This window comes from Malaclemys terrapin, chromosome 2 (assembly GCF_027887155.1).
Source record: "Malaclemys terrapin pileata isolate rMalTer1 chromosome 2, rMalTer1.hap1, whole genome shotgun sequence".
Classification (NCBI taxonomy): Eukaryota; Metazoa; Chordata; order Testudines; family Emydidae; genus Malaclemys; species Malaclemys terrapin.
Genome location: NC_071506.1, coordinates 59,418,184 through 59,442,352, shown reverse-complemented (window position 1 = coordinate 59,442,352; position 24,169 = coordinate 59,418,184). Strand labels below are relative to the sequence as shown.

Below are 24,169 nucleotides of genomic sequence, written 5' to 3'. Positions count from 1 at the left end.
CTTTCAGATAAGGTGAAGAGGTTCAGAAAGAATAAGTTCTGTTTTCTTGGTTTCGACCCTAATCCCAGCTTCCTCTAAAACCAGGTGAATTTTATGTTGACGTTAATGGCATTTGGATGAGGGCCCTTGGTTACTGGGGTTCAGGTAACTGGTAGCAGGGAAGATCTATATATATTTTAAACTGTTTTATTACCATGAACAGTGCCCTCAGCACATAGACAGCTGGGAACTTCATAATTACGAAGAAAATAATTAGAGGCAGAATAAAACGAGGAAGGAAGGGGAAGAATTGGATACACCCAATACCCCCACCATAGCGCATGTGCCAAACAAATCATTTACTAGCCTCTCTCCCCCCAGCAGAAGTTTTGATCTGTGCCTTTTCAATCAGTATGCAAATGAGGGGTGTGAGGATTGTTTGTACAGCCCCCACCTCGCCTGGATATTACCCGTGGCTGATAAGAGTCAGTTTCCCTCAGCTCATCAGGAAACTTCAGCCAGCGGGGGAAGCGTGTTACGGTGTGTCGCGGTAGCAGCAGCAGCAAGGCGCTGGCAGCGGGGGAGCCCGGCGCGGAACAGGGTCGCTGCTGCGCTAGCGGGAGCGGGAGGCTGCGGGCTTTGGTCCCGTATGTGCGAGCGGCAGCTGAAGAGCCAGCCCGCCCCCGCGCAGCCAGCGGCGCTGGGGGAGCAGCACCGACCCCGCGGGCTGCACTGTCGCTAGGGAGGCAGCTGGGCGAGGCGAGCGCGGTGGCCGAGGGAGCGGAGCTGCTGCTCCAGTAACCAAGGAGCCGACCCAGACACACGCCGGCGCCGCTCCCTTCTCCTCCCGCCTGCCCCGCTCCGGCCAGTCCCTCGCCTGAGGGCAGCCGCGCTCTGCCCCGCCCGGCGCGCCCCCATTACCTGAGTTGGCTCCGTCCCCGGGACTTGGGCTTTTGTCTCCCCCTGCGGGGGCCCTTCCCACTCCCGCCGCCTGAGAGCCCCGCGCCTGAGGGAGGGTGAGCCGGGCCCCCGCCTCGGCAGCTCGGCTCCTGATGGCGGCGCATCAGCAAACCAGGATCCAAGCCTACCTGGAGAAGAACAGGATCGGGCCCCTGTTCGAGGTGAGGCGGGGAGGGGGGCGCGAAGGCGGGGGGAGGGGTTGGGCTGCCGGGGCACAGCAGGTGCGAGCTCGTGTGTGACCCACCCGGGAAACGTCACGCGATTCCACGGGCTGCAGGCGCGCGCCTTGCGCCCCCTCCCCCATGCCTCTTTCCCCCTCCACGGCACCTGCACCCTCGCACGCCTGGCCCTGCTCTCCCCGACACGCAGGGGACGCCGCCGCCTCACGCGCAGGGATTCCCCCGCACGCAGAGCGCACGCCCCCAGATTGGCCACAGCCGGGGGAAGCCCCCCGGGTTCCGCAGCCCTTGGGGCGTGAGTGAGGCGAGCAGCGTGGGCAGCCGCCCTGGTTTGTGTGTGAACGGAGCGGGAAAGCGTCCCGTGCGTTGCTAGGGCGAGGGGAGAGCGAGTGACTTTGCTCCGCCCGGCCTGAGAGGCGTCCCTGTCATTTCCATGGGAGCGCTGGGAAGGGCTCCCGAAGGCTCGCTGGGCAGCGGCTAGCGCGACCTGTGCTGACAGTCACACACACACACACAGAGCCACCACATGGGAATACTTCCCTGGGCGTCCCTGTGGTTCAGGGCGAAACATAAAGGCTATGGGAAGACCTAGGGCAGGCAGGAGAATGGAACAACTCCTTCTGATGGGTTAGAAAGAAATTCAGCATAGCGAGAAATGAATGTGTATTTACAGGGAAATCACCGCACTGGGCTGGGAACATAATACTTACCAAATCTGCCTACTCTTTAAGGAATAACATAGGTGCTGCCCCACCCCCTGGCTTGAAGTGGTTTCTATCATATACAGGGTTTACAGTTTGGTTCAATGGCTCTCAGCATCCTCCCTATACAAATTGTTCCAGCACCCCGAGAAATGATTTATTGCAAATACAGATGTAAAATACAACACTTGGCCACAGGCTACATGCAGTATTTTGCTTTAATATGAACAAGATCTACAAAACCTAAGTGTGCGTATGATCATATATAGTACCATTGTGAGACATGCAACTCTGTTTTTCATTATTTTCCTTATCCTTTATCAATCTTAATATGTCTGATTCACCTATTAGTGTTCCTTATCTGGAAAAAAATAGTTTGATGAATTCTGTCTCTCCATGTTAGGAGGCATCTTCAAACCCTAATAAAAAAACGATTCAAATTTTGTTAGAAAACAAGTTGATACGGGTCAGTTGTTATATCTTACATGGACGAAGGCTTTTATGACAGAATACCTTGGTTCAGATTCAAGGAGGTGGATATTTTCATTCTTCAAATCTGTGATAAAAACTCTATTTTTTAAAAAAAATTCAAAGTAGATACTAAGGAATACACCAATTTTAGGTATTTCTAGATATTTTTATCAAAACCAAACTTCCCCTTTTTGAAGTTAATGAAATGTTAGATTTTTATAAACATGGTTGCTTGGCAACTATCATGAAAAAATGACTAATTTGTCTCCTCTTGACCTTTCACTAATAGACCTGCCTTTTGTATACTAAAATAAAAAAACAAAACACCCTACCTGATATCAACTTGTTTTCTAGTCCATAAAATAAGTGTGTGCCTTTTTACCCAAAGAGGCTCCTGGCACTTCACCTAGATAAAGCCTGGCTGCTCGTGTTTTATGCTGGTGATGTGAATTTCATAGAAGCATAGGACTTGAAGGGATCTTGAGAGGTCTAGTCCAGTCCCCTGCACTCAAGGCAGGACTAAGTATTATCTCTAGACCATCTCTGACAGGTGTTTGTTTAACCTGCTCTTAAAAATCTCCAATGACAGAGATTCAAAAACCTTCCTAGGCAATTTATTACAGTACTTAACCACCCTGACAGGAAGTTTTTCCTAATGCCCAATCTAAGACACCCTTGCTGCAATTTAAGCCCATTTCTTTTTGTCCTATCCTCAGAGGTTAACAAGAATAGTTTTTCTCCCCCCTCCTTGTAACAACCTTTTATGTACTCAAAAACTGTTGTTATATTCCACCTCCGTCTTCTCTTCTCCAGATTAAACAAACCTCATTTTTTTTCAATCTTCTCTCATAGGTCATGTTTTCTAGACGTTTAATCATTTTTGTTGTTGTTCACTGGACTTTGCTAGTGGAAATGTCCATTTTTCCTAGTTTGATCGTGACATCCTTAGTCAAGGAAAGCACCTTTGAAGTCAGTGGGAATTTGTCTTGCTCAAAGACCACAGGATCAAGCTAATAAAGTAACTACGCTTGTTATATAGAAAGATATAGTATATTGGGAGCACAATGTACACACAATCAGTTAAATTGAATAATATTTTATAGTTTGTCATGCCTACAGGTTTTGCCATAGTATAAAATAAAACAGATACTTGGGTTTCTGTGAAAGGTGGATAAAATCCTCTTCATATTCTTTTTGGCTTCTTTATCCCATTTCATAGAATCATAGAATATCAAGGTTGTAAGGGACCTCAGGAGGTCATCTAGTCCAACCCCCTCCTCAAAGCAGGACCAGTTCCCAACTAAATCATCCCAGCCAGGGCTTCATCAAGCCTGACCTTAAAAACCTCTAAGGAAGAGATTCCACCACCACCTTCCTAGGTAACCCATTCCAGTGCTTCGCCACCCTCCGAGTGAAAAAGTTTTCCCTAATATCCAACCTAAACCTCCCCCACTGCAACTTGAGACCATTACTCCTTGTTCTGTCATCTGCTACCACTGAGAACAGTCTAGATCCATCCTCTTTGGAACCCCCTTTCAGGTAGTTGAAAGAAGCTATCAAATACCCCTTCATTCTTCTCTTCTGCAGACTAAATAATCCCAGTTCCCTCAGCCTCTCCTCATAAGTCATGTGCTTCAGACCCCTAATCATTTTTGTTGCCCTCTGCTGGACTCTTTCCAATTTTACCACATCCTTCTTGTAGTGTGGGGGCCCAAAATTGGACACAGTATTCCAGATGAGACCTCACCAGTGCCAAATAGAGGGGAATGATCACGTCCCTCGATCTGCTGGCAATGCCCCTACCTATACAGCCCAAAATGCCGTTAGCCTTCTTGGCAACAAGGGCACACTGTTGACTCATATCCAGCTTCTTGTCCACTGTAACCCCTAGGTCCTTTTCTGCAGAATTGCTGCCTAGCCACTCAGTCCCTAGTCTGTAGCAGTGCATGGGATTCTTTCATCCTAAGTGCAGGACTCTGCACTTGTTCTTGTTGAACCTCATCAGATTTCTTTTGACCCAATCCTCTAATTTGTCTAGGTCCCTCTGTATCCTATCCCTACCCTCCAGTGTATCTACCTCTCCTCCCAGTTTAGTGTCATCTGCAAACTTGCTGAGGGTGCAATCCACGCCATCCTCCAGATCATTAATGAAGATATTGAACAAAACCAGCCCCAGTACCGACCCTTGGGGCACTCTGCTGCCAACTAGACATGTAGCCATTTCCATTCCTGATGCTAATTAGTGACCAGGTGGCATGGACAATTGTCCTTTGCAATGTGTACAAACTCCATGGTGCCCAGTCAGTACAGGGTGAAGTTAGATGGAGCTCAGTAAAGGTTATATTTGGTCAGCAGGTCATGGCTATTACTGTCAAACTACCACTATACATGGTTCAAGGCAGAAGCTTTAAGGAAGTGCCTAAGTATTGCTGATTAATAGTGAGTGAATGGAAGGGTGCCACAGGGAATGGGCAGAGAAACAGTGAATTGACGTGAGGAAAGCCAGGGATGGAAGAGAATAAATAGAAACGTGTCCAACTATGTAGATAAATGAACAGTACTCTGTAGAAAACAGGATTTTGAATTCCAGAGACAATCGTACTGGCATAACAAGCTGATGTCTGAAATGCCAAACCATATTTTTTTTTAATGACCAGTAGTTCCCTTACATGTTAGTCTGGGTGGTTGAAGCTGTTGGTCAGTGCATGGTTTGTCCTGCCAAAGGTGCCAATTACTTACGGTTTTGTGTATGACAATGTAACTGTCCTCCTTTCTGTCCTGTATTATCCTGTACCTGTTGCCTCCATTTCTGCCCATTATTCTCCCTATTGTACTGTATTAGTAGTGGCCAGATCTGAACACCAGCTCTTATGGTATTCAACTTCAACAATAGCAATACATGGTATACATGGGGATCAGTAAAGTTGCAGTTGTTTGGGAAATCTACACTTATTTGTAATCCCAGGTTAGGAATTGTTGAACCTTGGGCCCCAACCTGGGGCTCTAGCATCCATACAGCATTATGTGAGCCATATCTTAAACTTTTCTTGTTTGTCCTGTTGACAACTGTCATATATATAAAGTCATAGAGTTTAAAGCAAGAAGGGACCACCGGATCATCTAATCTGACCTCCAGGATATCACAGGCCCTCACGCCACCCAGGACCTACACACTAAATGCAAATTTCCTGGCAACCTCCCAAAATGTGGCCACTCTAGCCCTTTGTTTGTGGTGTAATGTGGGAAAACTTGGCTGTTCACCAAGCTTGACTGTCCAGAGGACAAAAAAAGTCAGCTGGTAGATTGTGGAATACTCTTGTTGGACTCCCAGAGCATGAGTCCTGCGGGGCTACATCTACACCAAAAAACAGTACCTGAACCCTTGGGCCTGGATTGTCTCAGGCTCAGACCCTCCTCCCTGGTAACATGAGATCTTGGGTTTGAGCCTTGGGTTAGCACCATTTGTGTGTAGACGGAAGGGGGAGTGGGGGGGCTAGACTCTGTTTAACAGAAATGTTGATTGTGGAATTATTTCTGCAAAAAACAACAGTGAAGCTTCACAGTGTGAACAGGACCTGTGTACATATTGTGCATAAAGCTGGCTAGGCAATAATATTCTGAATCTGTACCCACTCATTTCTCTCCAATTGAAGTATTGACTCACTCTGAATTCCCAGGACCCAATTCTAAAGTTCCTTTCTCATGCAAGTAGTTCTCACTCATGCTAATAATCCTAATAAAGTCAAGCTCCTCTGAACACTTGGAAACCAGGACATTACTCTTTTAGGATCAAACTGCTCCTATTGAAGTAATTGGGCATTTAGCTATTAACTTGAAGAGGAGCAGAAACAGTCATTTAAAAAGAGATTGCAGCAGACCTATAACAGTTCTGAGACCTATGTAGTGACTTGAAGATTTTCTAATGTATAGAATTAAGGGTTGAAAAACTAATCTGTATGTTGTTATACAAACCAGAAAACAGTTAATTCCTTGGACTGTTTTTTTTTTTTTTTTTTTTTTTTTTTTTAAATGACTACACCTAAGATCTGGGCTCTGATCACTCTCTTATAAAGCAATAGTGGGCCCTGAATTTGTGGTCTTAAGTTGACTTCAGGGACAGATTTGCTTGAACAAAGGGCTGCAACATTAGGCTCACTTTGCCTAGAGTTAACTAAACTTGTCCATAATTAAATTTCTAGCCTCTGAAAAACAAATATTTTTCAGTCTTTTTAAAATATGCTTTTAGTAACAGATGTGCAAAACTACATTTTTCTTATCAAAGCTGTTGGGGGAACTTGTTTGATGTGTGTTCTAATTACTCAGTCAAGCTTTGTTGTTAGTTTGAATTTTTCTTTAGGTTTTAAAAGGGCTAGTTGAAAAACATAATTTCCCTGGTTATTTCAATCCACTGTGTGTATCAGATGAATTCTGTATGACACCATAAAAAGAATTATTTACAGAATCCTAAAATGATTATCTTAACATTTATAAGTATATTTTATATATTACTTCACCTCCATTTATAGATCAGACCATCTCTAGACACATTTACATTAAAAACAGCAAATAATCAGCCAACCACCATTGGTTAAAAGAACCAAAATAAATGTCTCGCTAAATCAAAAATAACCCTAAACCTGAATCTACACTTCAGAATATTGTTATTCATTGAACAGCTATTCTACCATGCCTGCTCCCTTTGTTGGCCTAAGGCTGGAGTGAATTCCAGAGTTGTGGGCCATCTTCTGAGAATGGTGTGCCCTTAGTCCTTAAATGTACAAATTCAGGGACTGTTAATTTGAGCATCTCAGCTGTCAATGTATACTATCAAAAGATAGAGTGCAACTTTTAGGATATAAAAATCATACTGATTGATATAATAGCCTCCTAGAGATGCTTCTGTCTAGGCTCTTCAGAGTTATCATTTATTTTTGTTTCAATTTTATGGCTATCAGGACACATTCTGTTCCTGGGATGAAAAGTAGTGAATTCTGGGTCATGTGAATTTTAGACTGAGAAATGTTTAGTTTCAGACAGCTAGGTGGAGCCTTAGAAAGACAAAGTTCTTTCAGTACTCGTATTTCACAGGCAGAATTTTAGATTGCAGCATTCATAGGATTTATCATACTGGATCAGACCTGTGTAATTGATCTAGCTTGGTATTCCCTTTCTGAGAGTAGTTAGAGTACCAGACGTGTCCATAGGAAGGTGAAAAACCTTTATGATGGACTACTATATTCCAGGGGTCAGTGTTTTCTTATCCACACACAATTAGTGGTTGGTTTGTATGCTGAAACTTGAGGGTTTGTATCATATACAGTTTTATCCTATCTAATATACCTCCTGGATTTTGTTTCTGCTAAGTATGTCTAGCCCTCTTCTGGGATACATTTATATATATTGATTATTAATGGGGACTATCCTAGGGCCCTGATCTTAGTATCTTTATACTTGCAAGAGTAAAAGCTACTCATAGATAGTGTAGTCCCATTGAAATCAGTAGGACTATTTACATGGGCGATGATTACTTATGTGTGAAAGGGTTGCCAGTTCAGTCCTCTATTAGCTTAGACCCATATCTTCAACGGAGTCCACTCCTTTTGGGTGCCTCAGTTTTTGAGTGCCCAAACTGATTTTTCAGAAGTGCTGAGCTCCAAGAAATCCAACTGAAATCAACTAGAACTTCATTTTTGGGTGTGCAGAGACTATGTGTGATAGTATTCAGACTTGCATCCCGGCATCTGAGCTTGCAGGAATATACGCTGTCAGGTATAATTTTGAAAATGTGACTCCCATGCTTCTATACACTCTTATTATTTAGAACTACATTATGCTCCCAGTGTAAAGTATGAGGTGGAGACTCCCTGCCTTAGGGAATGTCTTCCTAAACCCCCAATGCGTATGGATGAGTGGGACCACTAGTACACTTCCTTTTGGGACACTAGGTGCCCCGGGGAGTAGAGATGGAACATTTCCTTCACTGGGACTGCAGTTATGCCTCATACTTACACAGACTGCACGTGGTAGGGTACAGGGGATGGTTCTTTGCACATTGTTTCCATTACGCACCCATGTAAAAATCAGGCAGAATCTGGCTCTGAGTGAGAGCTAAATTTTCAAATACCATTGCTGAAGTTGTACACTCTCCGGCCTTAGGTACAAATATGTATAGATGAATGAACAATCAGGTAATTGAACTTGCGCAAACTCCATATTTGCTCTCTTGAAACAGGTAATTATGTGTGCAAACGGGCCACACTGCCTGTTAACTACCTATTTGCATGTGTAAGTGTGGGTTTCCTTTGCACAGTGGGTGTATACGCAGTTTTTATTCCCACAGTTTAAATGGTCACTTTAAAATATTTTTGGCCCTGAATATTAGAGATATAGTGCAGGTCCAGAAAAGAACACTTGTGTGCCTCAGTAGTGCAGATCTGTACATCCTGACAGATACATAATGAAAAGAGACATTCCTCAAAAGTCATAAATGATGATATAATTTTCTGTTACCATGCTCTTGTGGGTTCCCCTGGTAGCTTTGATATAACAGTGGAACAGGAACCAGATAGGGCAACTTCAGGGAGGCTAAAATAAGGTGGGAAAGGTGTATTAAAATAATTTAGAAGTAGAATGCAGGGTTGCCTTTTTATATTTAAAATCTTAGCAAAGTATATTTAAGACAAAACAAAGAAGTCTGAAAAAAGAAATTAAGGACAAAACCCCCTTTTTGTTAAAAACGTTTGACATTACTGAAAGCATTGCTCTTACTCCTTTTAGGTAGCTGCTACAAATTTACCCATAATGTTTTATATCTGATGCTGACTTTGATTTGAAAGTGTAATTTTCAAATACCTTCTTGACCCAAATGAAGAATTGTAAATTGCATTTCAAGGGGTGTGTGTGTGTGTGTGTGTGTGTGTGTGTGTGTGTGTGTTTGTGTGTTTGTTTAGGGTAGCACAGCAAAATTAAGCCTCGCCTAAAATTAAAGTTACAAGGTATCTTTTTGTTATGTTAACAAGAACATTCATAAGTGAGGTTAATCTTGTGTGTGTCTGACGATAAGCTCAGCTAGTTCATAATAAAAATTGAACATACAGAATTCACAACTACTGAAACAAAGTGGGGGTTTTAGGATTGTGAGATGTTTGAATAAGTTCATATGCCCATCCTTGGGGCTTTCAGTGACTCTCATAACACATGAAAATATGCTGTTGGTTTTTTTGGAAGCAGTGAAAAAAATATTTTTAAATTGTGAGACTGAATATTTCTATCGGCTAGTGCTTGTATAACTATTATATATTACTATTTTATTTTTATATAGCACCTTTCAACTGATGAGCTGAAAACACTTTAGAAAATACTGATTAAGCCTGACAACATCAATCTCAATTTGTTAATCATCATTCCCCCATATTTGCCTTGCTTTTCCCACACAGTCTCCAAATTTCTCTCCTCCCACTTTTCCAGCTCCTTTAAAGCAGTGTCTCTCAACCTTTCCAGACTACTGTATCCCTTTCAGGAGTCGGATTTGTCTTGCCTATCCCCAAGTTTCACCTCACTTAAAAACTTCTTGCTTACAAAATCAGATCTAAAAATACAGAAGTGTCACAGCACAGTTATTGAAAAATTGCTTACTACTTTTGTCTGTATGAAATTTTAGTTTGTACTGACTTCGCTAGTGCTTTTTTTAGTAGCCTGTTGTAAAACTAGGCAAATATCTAGAAGAGTTGATGTACCCCCCTGGAAGACTTCTGAGAACCCCCAGTGGTACATGTACCCCTGGTTGAGAACCACTGCGCTACAGTCTTCTGCACCCCATATTCCCTTTCAATCCCTCAGATTTCCTTTCTGCACCCCTCAATTTCCTCTTGCCCCCACTTTTTCCTGCGCTCTCTTAGTATCCCTATAGACTGAAAGGGAAATGTGGGCCATCTTTACTGAGGGTAACCTATGGTTTCAGACTCCTTGAAAGCAGTTGAAGCATTTGATATAAAGACAGAAATTCCTGAGTTTCATTCCAGGATTTAGACAATCATGAAAACTGTATTTTAAAAATGACCCTCCTCACCCCACCCCACCCCAAATCACTCAGAAAGCTTCCAAATTCAATGAGGTTTGCAATTATACTATATGGAAACATCTTTAAATCATTTGTGAGCCCTGCAGTAGTGCTTATTGTACTCTCTGTGTTAGAAGCCATTAGAATAGTAGTGAGTATGTAGCTAGGAGTTGCATGTTGTGTATATTCAGTAAATACTATTATTTGTACCTCACTATGCCCAGGTGGTTCCTTTGTGTTACATTTGTTATGTGAAGAGCAAAAGACACAACAGTGATAGAATTGCCACTTCTTGCAGTTTTATCTTCTGCCTTAACTGCTATTACATGGTTATGTCTGCTTTTACTTTTTCTTCCCCTCTGGGGGCATTGCAGGCTGCTTCATTCAGCCTCTTAGCAGGAGTGAGAGGGCAAGTAGTGTGGTGCCAAAGGTACCTAATCTCTACCATTTGGCCAAAAGTTCAATTTCCAGCTCTGCTACCCATCCTTCCCTGTTGGGTGTTTGGCTTTTGGCTGGCAGGTAGGGTCAACCAGGCCTGGTTTCTGAGACTCCCTCTCCTCCTTTCCCCACCAGTCTATCAGGCTGCCTCCTTGCCTTCACCTCCTCTCTTCTCCTCCAATATGAGACCTAGAGGAAGCTGGGGGAGGAATGTATGTCAAGGTAGGTACCTGATGGGAAGAAAAATCAGAGGAAGGGAGAAGTAGCCACTGGACCCACATGTATTAAGCAAGGAGTCCAGCCCAATGTTTGTGTGAGGGATGGATGGCAGTGGGGAGAACCGAACAACTTGGGGTGGGTTTCTGATGGATTTGGAGGACAATGGGGCACATTGATACAATGAAGATGAAGGGGAGGATTGATGGAATATGGGGTTAAGATTGAGGCAATGTTGGAAATATTTTTTTTGCAAGTCTCTTGATGTTTAGTGTTTTTTCTTAAATCCCAGCTCCTGGAATCAAGGGATTACATCAGAATTCCAGCTTTCTTTTTTTAATTAACTTTCTAGCCCTTATAGTTGCTGGGAAAAGCTGGAACTGAGTGTATTCTAAAGGCTCAAAAACCAGAAGGCAGATGAAAGGCAACCCTGTGATGATTCCAGTATTTTTAGTGTGAGGGCTGACTCATGATTATTTGTAACACTTGTGGTTGGCAATACTGTGGGGGTGAGGGGTTTGTCTCTAGTGATGAGCCCACTTCAGGACTTTAAAATTTATATGCAGGATTTTTTCCCTGTTTTAAAAATTATTTATTTTTGCTGCACAAATGCAGGCAGGTCTGCCCTGTTGTGTTATCAGCTGCATTCTTCCTAAAAGTCTACAGTAATGTAGTCTACAGTAATGGGCGAAACTTGGTGGTCAGATCTTGGGGATGAGTGGTGTGACATCTGGAGCAATCTTAGGGGAAGAATCTCTGGAAGCAATCATGGATGAGTGAGTAGAAGAAACAAATTTGAAGAGGCAGATTCTATGACACAAGGGTGGGGAATCTGCTCGGGGGTGGGGGGGAGGAACCACCTGGGGATCAAATCTGGAAGAGGAGAGAGAGGATCAGTCTAGGTCTTGGGTCAAAAGAGGAAGGATGACACACAGGGCTAGATTTTGACATGCTTGAATGTGGATGTACAAGACAGGAGGAAACTGAAAAGATCCTTTCCTTCCTCTGCCACAATGCAAGGGTCAAGAATAATTGCAATCCTTGTACTCATTTGAGCACAAGAGCTGCACAAGTCAAACAGCATTAGTCATCCTGAAAGGATGAGTGATCATGGGAAACCATGCTGCATCTTCTTAAGGGGTTTTAAACCCCTTTTGTGGTAAGGAGTCCTGGAAGGTACTGTGTTTTCCTGAGTCACAGTTGCCTCCTAGTGCTCTGGCTTGGGCAATGCACCCGATTTATAGTACAGGTCTGTCACATCTTACGTGCATTTAACATGCGCGAATTCAGCTTTACGTGGTCAGCAAAAACAAAACACAAAACACAAAACAAAACAAAAAAGAGAAAAATAACAATTTAAATACTGTTCCTGTAGTGCGGGCGATTCCGCCCGCCATTACACTAAATGTAATTTTGACTATACGTGGTTTTCGCTTTATGCGCTGACTGCGGAACGTAACCCCAGCGTAAGATGAGACAGACCTATAGTGCCTATAAGGCACTGTTCAGCCTAGTATGTGGAGGAGAACAGATTGGAAAGAGATTTGGAGAATAAGACCCAGAATGTAAGCAAGAGGAGACTTACCAGTGCGGAGGAAAGAGAAGAGAGATAAAGAAAAGGAAACAAGATAACAAATAAAGAAACAAAATTATCACTTAACTTTTTACACAGATTATTTTTTCTGTGCTGTGAAGTAAAAATACTGAAAGAAAAGGGAAAACAAGGAGAGGAAGAGAACCAGAAACAAATAAGAAACTCGAGAGAACATTATTTTTCTTCTGATTCCCAATAATAGGAAAAAGATTAGAAGGAAGGAGTTAGCCAAAATAAGGAGGAACTCAAAATTAGTTTGGAGGAATACTGAAGAAAAGTATAGGGAATTAAAAAGGAGACCAAGGAGAGTGCAGAGGGGGGGGGGGCGGGAAGAGCAAGTGGAGTCTACTGGATTGAGAATCAGGAGACCTGACTTCTATTCCTAGCTCTGCCACTGATGTCCTGCTGTGTGTGACTTGAGCATGCCGCTCTACTTCTCTGTGCTTCTATTTCCTTTCCAAACCACTTGTGTGTCTTGTCTACTTAGACTACACGCTCTTCTGTCCTTCACTATGTGTTTGTACAGTTCCTACCACAATGGAGTCTGATTTTAGTTGGGCCTTTGGGCACTATTGCAGGGTGGATTGGTTTAAAACAAAGCAATTTAAATCACTGATTTTAATCATGATTTCAATCGGCAAGCAGCAAACCTTGATTTAAATAATTGATTTTAATCATATTTTGCATTTGTACTTTTTTACTTGTTTTTCTAAATAAAAGGTGATTCTCATTGGTTGGTAACCGATAAAATGTGTTCATTTGCAACTAAATATAGCCTTTACACTAAATTTGGTGTTGCTTTTTACCAATGAAGAGGATACACTATACCTACATACATTTATTTAAGTAATTATATAGCTTAATTTACATTTATTTAGATCCTTAATATTTTTGATTATGTTAGAAAATGGTGAATGATGCAGTTCTTATTTACTAGATTAATTTTTTACTTGTGGTTTGTGGCAAGCTGTACTTGGATGGAAATTCAAATTCAATGTAAATGAACAAAACCAGCCTTTTATTTATTTTTATTAAATGTCCTTAAATATGCTGGATACATAAGAAAATATTTCTCAAAATGTGTTTAATTTTAAAACTGATTTATTAAACAAAGGAAGATATTATCTGTAGTTAGTGAATTGAGATGATTGTTCTGGTCACCATGTCTTTTAATATTTTAGAACTAGTAGATCTCCTCTTCTCACACTTTGTTTTGCCTCTTCCAATCTGGGAATAAAAACTAACTTTTCTGCTTTTCAAACTTTTCAACTCCCAATTGGTTTCTTAACTTTCAATGAATTAGTTATTGAACTGAACTAGTTGAATAAACTAAAATTAAGAAAATATTCTGTCTGAACCTGCAGAATAGGCTACTGCTGTCAAAAGTTGCTTTAATACTTCAGACTCTGGATCCAAGTGCTTAGCCAGTGACTTCCAGCAGTTCAGTGGTTTGACTTTCTTTAAAACTTGGCATCAAATATGTACTTCTTAATAATTTTTGTATTTAATTTAAACAATTTGAATAGATTATTAGTTTAGACCTTAACATAAGTTGTCCTAATTCCAAATGTAATTTTAAATAGGTTTATTTTCTAAAAATAAACCTATATTTAATTTAAATTTTAAAAAATCCAATTTAAGTTTTAAAAAAAAAAATCTGTTTTATTTTATATTTTTGAAGCATTGATTTTTTTTTTTTTTTCCCCCCCCCCACCGTGAACTGTAGTAATACAAGCAAAGAACAGGAGGCACATCAAGTTTTTATCAATACATCAATACTGTAATTGATCCAGTTTAAGTGGTATCAAACATTTGCGATATTTTTTTTCCCCACTTTGTCTGCCACAATGGCTGGTTAGGATTGGAGAGGCCTGGAGGCTGCAATTTGATCCATGTGAGCTAGGGTTGCCAAGCATCTGGTTTTCGACCAGAACACCTGGTTGAAAAGGGACCCTGGTGGCTCTGGTCAGCACCGCTGGCTGGGCTATTAAAAGTCCGGTTGGTGGCACAGCGGGGCTAATGCAGGCTCCCTGCTTGTCCAGGCTCCGCGCAGCTCCCGGAAGCAGCCAGAATATCCCTGTGCCTCCTAGGCGGAGGGGCGATCAGGGAAGCTCTGCATGCTGCCCCCGCTCCTCAGTGCCGGCTCCGCAGCTCCTGTTGGCCGGGAACTGTGGCCAATGGGAGCTGCAGGGGTGGCGCCTGCGGGCGCAGGCAGCACGCAGGGCCATCTGGCCCCTTCACCTAGGGGCCAGACGTGGCAGCCACTTCTGGGAGCTGCGCGGAGCTAGGGGAGGCAGGGAGCCTCACTGCGCCACTGACTGGGAACCACCTAAGGTAAGCAGTGCCAGGCCAGAGCCCACACCCCATCCCAGTTCAGAACCTCCTCCTTCACCCTAACTCAGTCCTGAGCCCCCTCCTGCATCCCAACCCCCTCCTCCCTGGCCCCATCCCAGACCCCACACCCCCAGCTGGAGCCCTCACCCCCTCCCATACCCCAACCCTTTGCCCCAGCCCTGAGCACCCTCCTGGAGCCAGCACCCCCTCCTGCATCTCAACCCCTCGCCCCTTCTCTGAGCCCCCTCCTGCACTCCAAACCACTCGTCCCTGGCCCTACCACAGAGTCTGCACCCCAACCCCCTGTCCCAGCCCTGAGCTCCATCCTGCACTCCGAATCCCTCAGCCCCAGTCTAGATCCCCCTCCCGCACCCCAACCCCCTGCCCCAGCCCAGTGAAAGTGAGTGAGGGTGGGGGAAAGCGAGCGATGGTGGGAGGGGGGATGGAGTGAGTGCGGACAGGGCCTCGGGGAAGGGGTGGGGCAGGAGCCTTGGGGAAAGGCAGGGCAGGAGTGTTCGATTTTGTGCAATTAGAAAGTGAACAATCCTAATACGAGCAGATCTGCACCCACAAAGAACTCCGCTGAAGTCAGTGGGGCTCTGCATACATTCAGGGCCTGCCCATGTAGATCCAATTGTAGGATTAGGGCCTTAACTTGTAACTAGGTGGACTTGTCCTTCCTTTACAGTTTTCTGATGACTTGATTAGTATTTAAAGTATCATGGTCAGGGTTGGCAAGCTCAAAATATGAGCATTTTTTTCCTTATTGCCTGTCTAAAAAAGCAATACAGTATTTTGCATGTTTTTTCTTAAAAAAAGAGGGAAAAAATTGGAAAAGGAGTGCTAGCAGCAACTTGGCTCTTTTTTTTTTAAATAAAACTTTCCAAAACTTTAATTCTTGGCAATGAAGAACTGACCTGACCCTATCCTGGAAGGATTAAGTGTCCCAGTAACTACTGTCCTTAACTACAGCCCAATGGGACTACTTGCATGCATAGTTTCTCACATGCTTACGTTTTTGTGAATCAGCTCCTAAAACAGTCAATAAAAGTGTTTTTAAATACTCTATGTAATATTATGCCCATATCCTTTTAAGCATAGGACAATGCTGTATGTTTCAGGGTGTAGTCTTCTAAAGGACCTGTTCCTTTTATCTTTTTAAAACATAGCTTTTCCCTGGACCAGTTAGTCTCTCGTGTTGCTTAGTGAGGGCATATTGACTAAATAATCCATGACATTTACATTGGGGGAGATTTTCAAAGCACAAAGGGCAATTGCGCCTTTGAAAATCTACCCTGTTGTGTTTAAATGCTGAAGTTGTTTTGCTTGAACTTGGAAGCGATTAAAAAAAAATTCCTTGTGAGACGAACATTAGAGGGTTTTATGATATGATATCCCCTTTTATAATTATCTTGATTTTCATTTTTATTTTTTGCTCTCAGGAAAATACACACTTCTTAGTTTACATATTAATTACAAAGAGCCCTGCTTTCACAGGTTTTTTATCTTCATTATTGCGTATCTATTATATTTGAGTCATAAAATATTAATAGTAATAATATTATAGTCCTATGTAACCTAGTTAACCTATAACTTATAAAGTAGAAAGTACATCCAGCTTATGTAAGCTGATATTTATTTAGCTCTCCCCATTATCTCAGACCTGCTTTACACGGTGGCCCTGATATGATAAGTGTCAGTGTTAAGCCTGTTCAACCTCTGCAGTTGGCTTCTTAAAGGCCTCACAAAACTGTCTTGCAACAATCCCTCATTCAAGTTCATTTATGCATTCAATTGCTGGCATATAAATATTTCCCAGTGAAGTTTGCAACCATGCCTTTAATATAAATTGCAGACGTGTTTTTTCAGATTGTCTGCTTAGAGCTTGTCTATCCAAACAGCTAGTGGGTGGCAAGCTGGGCACCCTGCTGCCATGCACTAAAAGTCCCCTATTGTGCTTTGATCTACCCCGCTTTGAAACATGCAGTAAAGAACTTTTCGTGTGCGGCAACAGGATACACATAGACAATGCCTGTCAGGCTAGTGCAGGGTTGCACCGCAGCTTATTGTGCACTAATTGTTTGTATAGACAAGCCTCTGGGAGTTGATCTTGCAAAGATTTAGGCATATGAGTAACTTTCCTCATGTGATTTGTACCACTGGGACTTTCTTCATGTGAGTTGTCCCAGTGGTAATAAAGTTTCATACATGCTGAAAACTTTTGAGAATCACTAAATTTGAGTCTAAAGGCTTTGGGTGAAATCCAAGATTTCATCTTTTGAGTCTAAAGAAGTAAGGAGGGGAGTCTAAAGGAGCAAGGAGAGAGGACTGTAGTAAGGAAAAGCAACTATTAGCACGCATAAGATGATAGAAGTTAAAGTAGGTCAACTCCTACTTTAACTTACACGTTATACATTTCTCTAGTTCCTTGGAATGTAAGGTACAACATCTTAGATTCCCTTTACATTTACACACTGGTGAGTGAAGGGAATGAAACTGACCCCACCTCACATCTCTGAGTTTGGTTATCTGTTTCTGTCTTTTGAAACTGGTAGTGTGAAAATCAGTGCACTTCTGGTGTGTGGGTGTGTGTTTTGTAAGATCAGATTCCTCTATTACTGTTAGCTGGCAGGCCTATTGCATGAAAGTTAAATGATCTTTGGTTTCCTTTTATTCCAAAAGTCTTTCCATCAATGTGAAACTGGTAGTATTTTGGGGTTTTGGAGATACTGAAAGTTATATCTTTTGGGTTTCATTTCAGCTACATCAACTACAGATTCTGATGTAGCTGGAAACTACCCTACTATAAAATGTAGGCAAACATATTTCAATTTGTGCCCTAGTTGGCCTCCACTACTAATATAGAGGACTACAGATCATCTTTTTCCTATTAAATTCCACTTATTCGATAAGTGTTGTAATGTTCTTCGACTATTTTAAGTTTGCATCTGGCTTAAAACTCTACCGTTTTGGTGGGATATGACTCTGCTGTAGGATTCTCACTACTCAACCTAGGTAGAAGGTACAAAGTAGAGCAGGTTGGCTATTTTATGTTGAAATGACTTGTCGATACAAAATGCAGTTTCTGCAAAATTGAAACTTTCCAATTTTTCTATTGGTTTAACCCATTTGGTCAGTTTAACCCAAATTAAAATATTTTGAACTGATCCAACACTTTTTGTTTCAAATCAGTTCGTTATTAAACCTCATTTCCCTAAGATGATTTATTGCCTTGTGGTAGTTATAGTCCAGGTGTCTCATGCCCTCTGGCTGAGCTCCTTGGCTGCACTATATCTCCCATGATGCAACTTGGTTCTCCCCCTCCCCCCCATGTCTAAGCCTTGTGGTGCAGCATGGGAGTCGCACGTCTAGGGGTGCATCAGGAAGATGTAGTCTGCCCATGGAGTCAGGCCCATTCGAGGGAATGGGACATCAGGCATCTGAACTACAACTCCAATGAAGCACTATAGGGAGATGCAGTTTAATGTTGAACTGCTCAGAATTAAATGTCAAGTCAGTCCACCAAGCCAAAACTAAATATTTTGATTTGGGAATATCAAAATGTTCTTTGTTTTTGTTTTGTTTAAAAAATGCGGAAAGGAAATGTTTCTGAATAGACTTTTTGGAACTTTCCACTTCAGAACAAAAACAAGTTGAACGATTGGGCTTTCCTGTGGGATGGAAATTCCCATTTTTGCTCAGCTCTAGTGTAAAGCGTAATCTCTTACCAAAAAAAAAAAAAAAAAAGTCTGTTCCCTGGGTATCTTGTAGTTATTTTTTCTTATTTCTAATCATTCAGCTAGACTTAAGTAAGAACTTTCAATTGCTCACAAATTCAACCAAGTAAAACAACCAGTGGGAGTTCCAGTGTCCGGAACACAATGGAAAAATAACTTCTCTGTTTCTTGGCTGGTTCCTATTCCTCTTTTCTCTGATTTCCCTGTCCTCTCTATCTGTTTCCTACCTCTTTCTCCCTTTCCACATGGTTTTTCTCTTTCACTGTTCTTCTCTATTTTTCTTCTTTCTTCTGTTGCTTTTCGCTGGTCTTTTCTATTCTCCCCCATTTTTGTTTTCTTGCTTTTCTTGTTCTTTATATTTCATTTCCAATTTATCTATCTGTTTTTTTTTTTTCATGAATTTCTGTCTTTCCTGTTGCTGTATCTAACCTATCTGTTTTTACCTACCTTTTATCTTTTCCATTCCTTTTGTCCTCTCCCAGGGATTGCCACACCAATCATCTTGGTTCATCTCATTCTAATTGGAGAAAACCTTACAAAGCTAATTTGAAACTCTGATGGTTTTCCACATGGAGTTTCCATCACATGATGAGGCACTAGTGGGTGGGAGATGTCCCCTGCAGAAAAATCAGGATGTTCAGCCCCACAACCCGGCTTGTAGATTTTCCAAACTCTGCATGGATTTCAAGGGAGCAGTTATCAGCTAATCTGTCAAAGGTCAAACAGCGAGACGTTTAGTGTGATATGTTCTTCAGAAAGAGACACTGACTGGGTCGGCCTTTATCTCATGGCTATCCCAAAGGAACTGCCTGTACACTCAGAGCTTGAGAGAGATTCCAAATAATATAGACAAGTAAACATTTACTAACCCAACCTGTTCACCTGGATACCTTTAAAGAGTTACTGTCTCAGCTCAGTACTGGGTTTACCATGACACCAGGCCCAGGATCCAAAGGGGCCCCTGTCTGGCCTGCTCTTTTCTGCCCCCCCCCGCTCTCTCCTCCGGATACCAGCATGGACTGGTGGGGGCCCTTTGGGGGTGGGAGCTGTCAGTGTTAGTGCACAGCTGATTTCACATCCATTGGACTCACAGAAATCCCTCTCCGGTATCCCCCTCCACCACTGTGATCACCCCTTCGCTAGAGATGTGAAACTTGATTGACATATGTGATCGCTCTGATCAACAGCTGTATGTGGAGAGGCTGGGGTCTCCCCCACCCCACACTCCTCTCCCCTTTGTGTTGAAAGGGGACCTGGAGCTCTGTGCCTGTTGCATTCCACAGGTGCCGGAGAAGGCAGAGCAAACTGCAATGTGAATTAATGTGATTGCTTTTAGTCCACCACCCCAGCTCTCCCTGCATGCTGGGCATCAGTGTAATTCTTGCTTTCCCCCAGGAAGATCAGACCCACTCCATGTGTCCGACCCCACAGGAAGCAGAGAAATCAGAATAATGCGGAGGCCAGAAGGGATCATAGAGATATAATCTCATTTGCCCTCATCTAGACCAGCCTAGAGACCTCCCCCCAAATCATTCCTACCACAAGGCTTTTAGAAAAACATCCCATTTTGATTTAACAATGGGCATCGAGGGAGAACCCTGGGTACGTTGCTTCAGTGGCTAATTACTTTAAAATATAAAGGCACTTGAGTTTGTTTTCTTTGTAACAATGTTTTTGTCACTATATCCAGGCAGGCAACTAGTGGAGTGAGACTGGAATACCCAGGGGAAGAGGCATATGAGCCAAAGCAGCCAATGGCTTATACTCAGGGCTGGCTCCAGGGTTTTTGCCGCCCCAAGCGGGGGGGGGGGGGGGGGGGGAGAGGAGCCGTGATCGCGTTCGGTGGCAGCTTCACCGTGCCGCTTTCTTCTTCAGCGGCTATCCAGCGGACCAAGGGACCTGCCGCCGAAGAGCCCGACCTGCCGCCCCAAGCATCTGCTTGCTGAGCTGGTGCCTGTAGCCGGCCCTTCTTATACTAGCATTAATGTCATGATTTGGGTTGCATTAGTTGCTGGGCAGCAGCTGCTTAACCAGCATTTCAGCTGCGAGAATTTGTAGTTTGTGCATTTCAAAGTCTGCCTTTGCTGCAAAAGAAACCCTAAGAAAATCCAGCCAGTGATCAATCTCTGGTCATTATTTTGAACACAGCTTTGGGATTCAGAGGGGAGAGCCAGAAGTTTTTAGTCTTTCAAGGAGGCTTTGCTGCTATGTTAGGCTGAAAGGGTGTAGCACTAATTAGTGACAGCACAAGCTAATCAACCTATTAAACTAGTCAGAATCAGCCTGAGAATGGCTAGGCTTGGACTTTGAAAAGTGCAGTTGCAAATGACCTCTAAGAGGGAAGTGAGACTAGTGCCTGCAAATCAGCCAGACATGGGGTGAGGATTTCTCTCGTGTGTTTGGTATTATGTTGACAAGCTCCCCCAGCTCAGACACAGAAACCACCCCCCTGGCTGGGTCCAGGAGAGGCAGCACCTGCGCTTCTGAAAGCGGCTCTGCATCAGATGGAGATTTAAGGTGCTGCAGGACTGAATAGGAAGGGTGGGCTTGTGGGTAAAGCACTTGACTGGGGCTCTGCCTCAGCTGTGAATTCCCTGTCTGTTAGTGCCTCAGTTTCCCACCTGCATGTCTCTTGCTTCCCATGACTTTAGAATAGGAACACTTCCTAACTAGAGCTGGTTGAATATTGGCAATCTTGAAATAATTTTTTTTTCCCAAAAGGGAACAAGAATGCTGAAAAAGCTTCAGTTCAGACCCCTCCTATCGTTTCGTTTTGATCCTGGAGGTTTATTTTGGTTTGCTGTTCACCTTTTATGAAATATGACTCAGTACCATGTTGGCAACAGGAACCGAAATGATAAAAATGTAATCCAAATCTACGTGCTGCTGTAAAACATTTCGATTTTGACACAACTGGAGTTTTGGGACTGAAAATGGTTTGTTAAAAAACCAACAACTAAAAACGTCTCACAGCACCCCTGCAAGCAGGGCAGTGCCATGGCTCCATCCCCAAGACTCAGAGGATCTGCTGAGGTACAGAGAGATTAAGTGACTGGCCCAGGGCCACCATGGCAGTAAGTGATGAAGAAGGAACCGAACTAGACTGTTCTTCCTCCCTAGTCTGCTAGAAGCTCTTCTGGGCAGGGATCATCTCTCACTCTGTGGATGTGTCTACATGGCAAGTGCTGCAGCTGTGCTGTGTAGTGTAGACACTTACTACAGAGACAAAAGGGGACAAGCGGTTTCCCCCTTGCTCTAGTTAGTAAATCCACCCTCATGAATGGCAGTAGCTGGAAGAATCCCTCCATTGACCTAGTTATATCTGCAGTGCAGTTATGCCAACTGAACTACAGCACGTGGGGCAGGACATTTTTCACAGCCCTGAGCAAGCCGACCTAAGTTTTAGGTATAGACCAAGCCTAGCCAAGCCGACCTAAGTTTTAGGTATAGACCAAACCTACTGGGGTGCTGAGCTTGATTGGGGCCTGTCGGTGCCACAGTAATAAGAATAGCATCAACAAGAGTCAACCCTAGAGATCACTGCTGCTTGGATGCCATAGTGACGGGGGCGGGACCGGAACCTAGCAGACTGGGGCTGGAGTGGCTATTGAGAGATCTGTACAAAGGCACTCAGGTGACTCTCCTCCACCCAGAGAGCCCATTGCAGTGTTTGACACTGAGGAGTTGCTAATATTCAGAGCAGAGTTCGTGCCACTGTTTCTGTAGCATCCCTCACAGCTGTCAGCCTGCTCCAGCAGTGGGGGCTCTCAGCCATGCAGCGAGAGATGGAAACACTTGGGGAGAGCAGGGGAGATGTGCAAGGGGCAGAGGAAGAGCGAGGAGCAGCTGGGGAGGAGAACAGCTCTTCTTGCCAAAAGAGGAATTGGGGGCAGGTGGAAAGAGGTGGGGGGGGGGAAGGAAGGGGTGGGTTGAGGAGGAGATGGAGCGGTGGGGAAAGGACATGGGATGGGGAAGAGAAGGGGGGAAGCTGGAGTCCAGCATGCGGCATCCCCTTGGCAGAAGCTGGGGCTCCCCTGTTAAGCAGGCCTATTGAACCCTTACCCTGACAAGCCCCACCTCCCTTGCATCTGTACCACCCTGATGAGTCCCCCCAGACACCCTCCCTACTGAGCCCCAACTGCCTGCACCTGGACCCCCACCCAAATGAACCCCACCTCCCCGGCACCTAGACCCCCTGCTGAGCCCCAAACACCTCCAGCCCGCCCTTCACTCTGGAGACTGACCTCCTGCACCTTGCCCCACGGGGGCCAACAAATATGTTTGGCGCCAGGCCCACAAAAAGTTAATCTGGCCCTGTCTCAGCTACCTTTGCTGTCACCTGATTCCCTGAATCTTCTCAGGGGCATATTCCAAAACATGAATGAGGAATCTGCCTAATATCCTGCAAGACAAGGTGTATGAGGTAATATCTTTTATTGGACCAACGTCTGTTATTGAGAGAGACCAGTTTCAAGCTTATACAGAGCACTTATTCGGTTTAATACCCTGTGAGTATTAAATTGGGCCAGGGTGGATTTGATTTAAATCAAATGGATTTATATCACTAGTCAGGAAGACTCGATTTAATCATGGATTTCTACATAAAAGTGCATTCTTGTTGGTTGTTATAACCTTAATACATATTCTTCACAACTCAGAGATAGATGTAGGTGTCATTTTTAGACGGTACACACTATATATTTTTTAAGTGATTCATTTTGAAACTTTTCAGATTCGTTTTATATCTATATCAGAAAATGAATGATTGTTTGGTTATTTCATTTACCAAAGGTAATTGAAGCAGATATTTATGAAGTCATTGGGAGGTGAGCTATCTCCAATTCAACAGGTTAATCATTAATAATTGGAGGACTTTCTTGCCATGCTGTATAAGGAGAAGAACATCACCAGACAGACATTTAAATTGTTTGTTTTAACTAAAACAACAATGTTATGTATTCTGTTTTTTTCTTCAACAGCAAACATAATATTTTAACAAAACAAGCATATGAATTTTTGAATTTAGTTAAACATTCAAGTTTTTTAAAATCAGGTTTGTTTTTTGTTAAAATTGTTTTTAACTAAAATAGTTAAATGAAATATTAAAAAAAAACAAAACAAAACCCAAAATTAATCGACTATGTCAGCCAGGTCAACATGAGAAACTTCAAATATTGGCTTCTGCAGCTAACTCAGTTGTCTTCACCTTCATTTTCCTGTTTGTTCATAATCTGGAAAAGAAAAACAAGCTTTCCTGCTTTTTCAGGTCTCAAACGATTTCTCAATTTGGAATGAATTAGTCTAAAGGAAGAAAATATTCTTTCTACACCGGCAGAAGAAGCAACTGCTGTTAAAAGTGAGATTATCACTTCAACAATCTCGAATCCAAGTGCTTAAGTGACTTCCACCAGTTCACTGGTGTGACTTTCTTTAAAACATCATCAGCAAACATATATTTCTTGAATAGTTCTTTTTCAAACTGGGTTTCTTTTATGGCCTTC

General features: G+C 43.1%; 1 protein-coding gene across 6 annotated transcripts in view; it reads left to right on the top strand.

Annotated features, from left to right (window-relative positions):
• Positions 1 to 531: 531 nt before the first annotated feature.
• The window catches only part of C2H8orf34 (chromosome 2 C8orf34 homolog), a 234,935-nt gene continuing 211,297 nt past the window's right edge, over positions 532 to 24,169 (top strand). For all 6 annotated transcript variants that reach the window (XM_054017072.1, XM_054017068.1, XM_054017071.1 and 3 more), the window contains exon 1: positions 532 to 1,100. In XM_054017072.1, the coding sequence (XP_053873047.1) occupies positions 1,032 to 1,100 (69 nt within the window). In that variant the 5' untranslated portion in view covers positions 532 to 1,031. The remainder of the gene's footprint in view (positions 1,101 to 24,169) is intronic.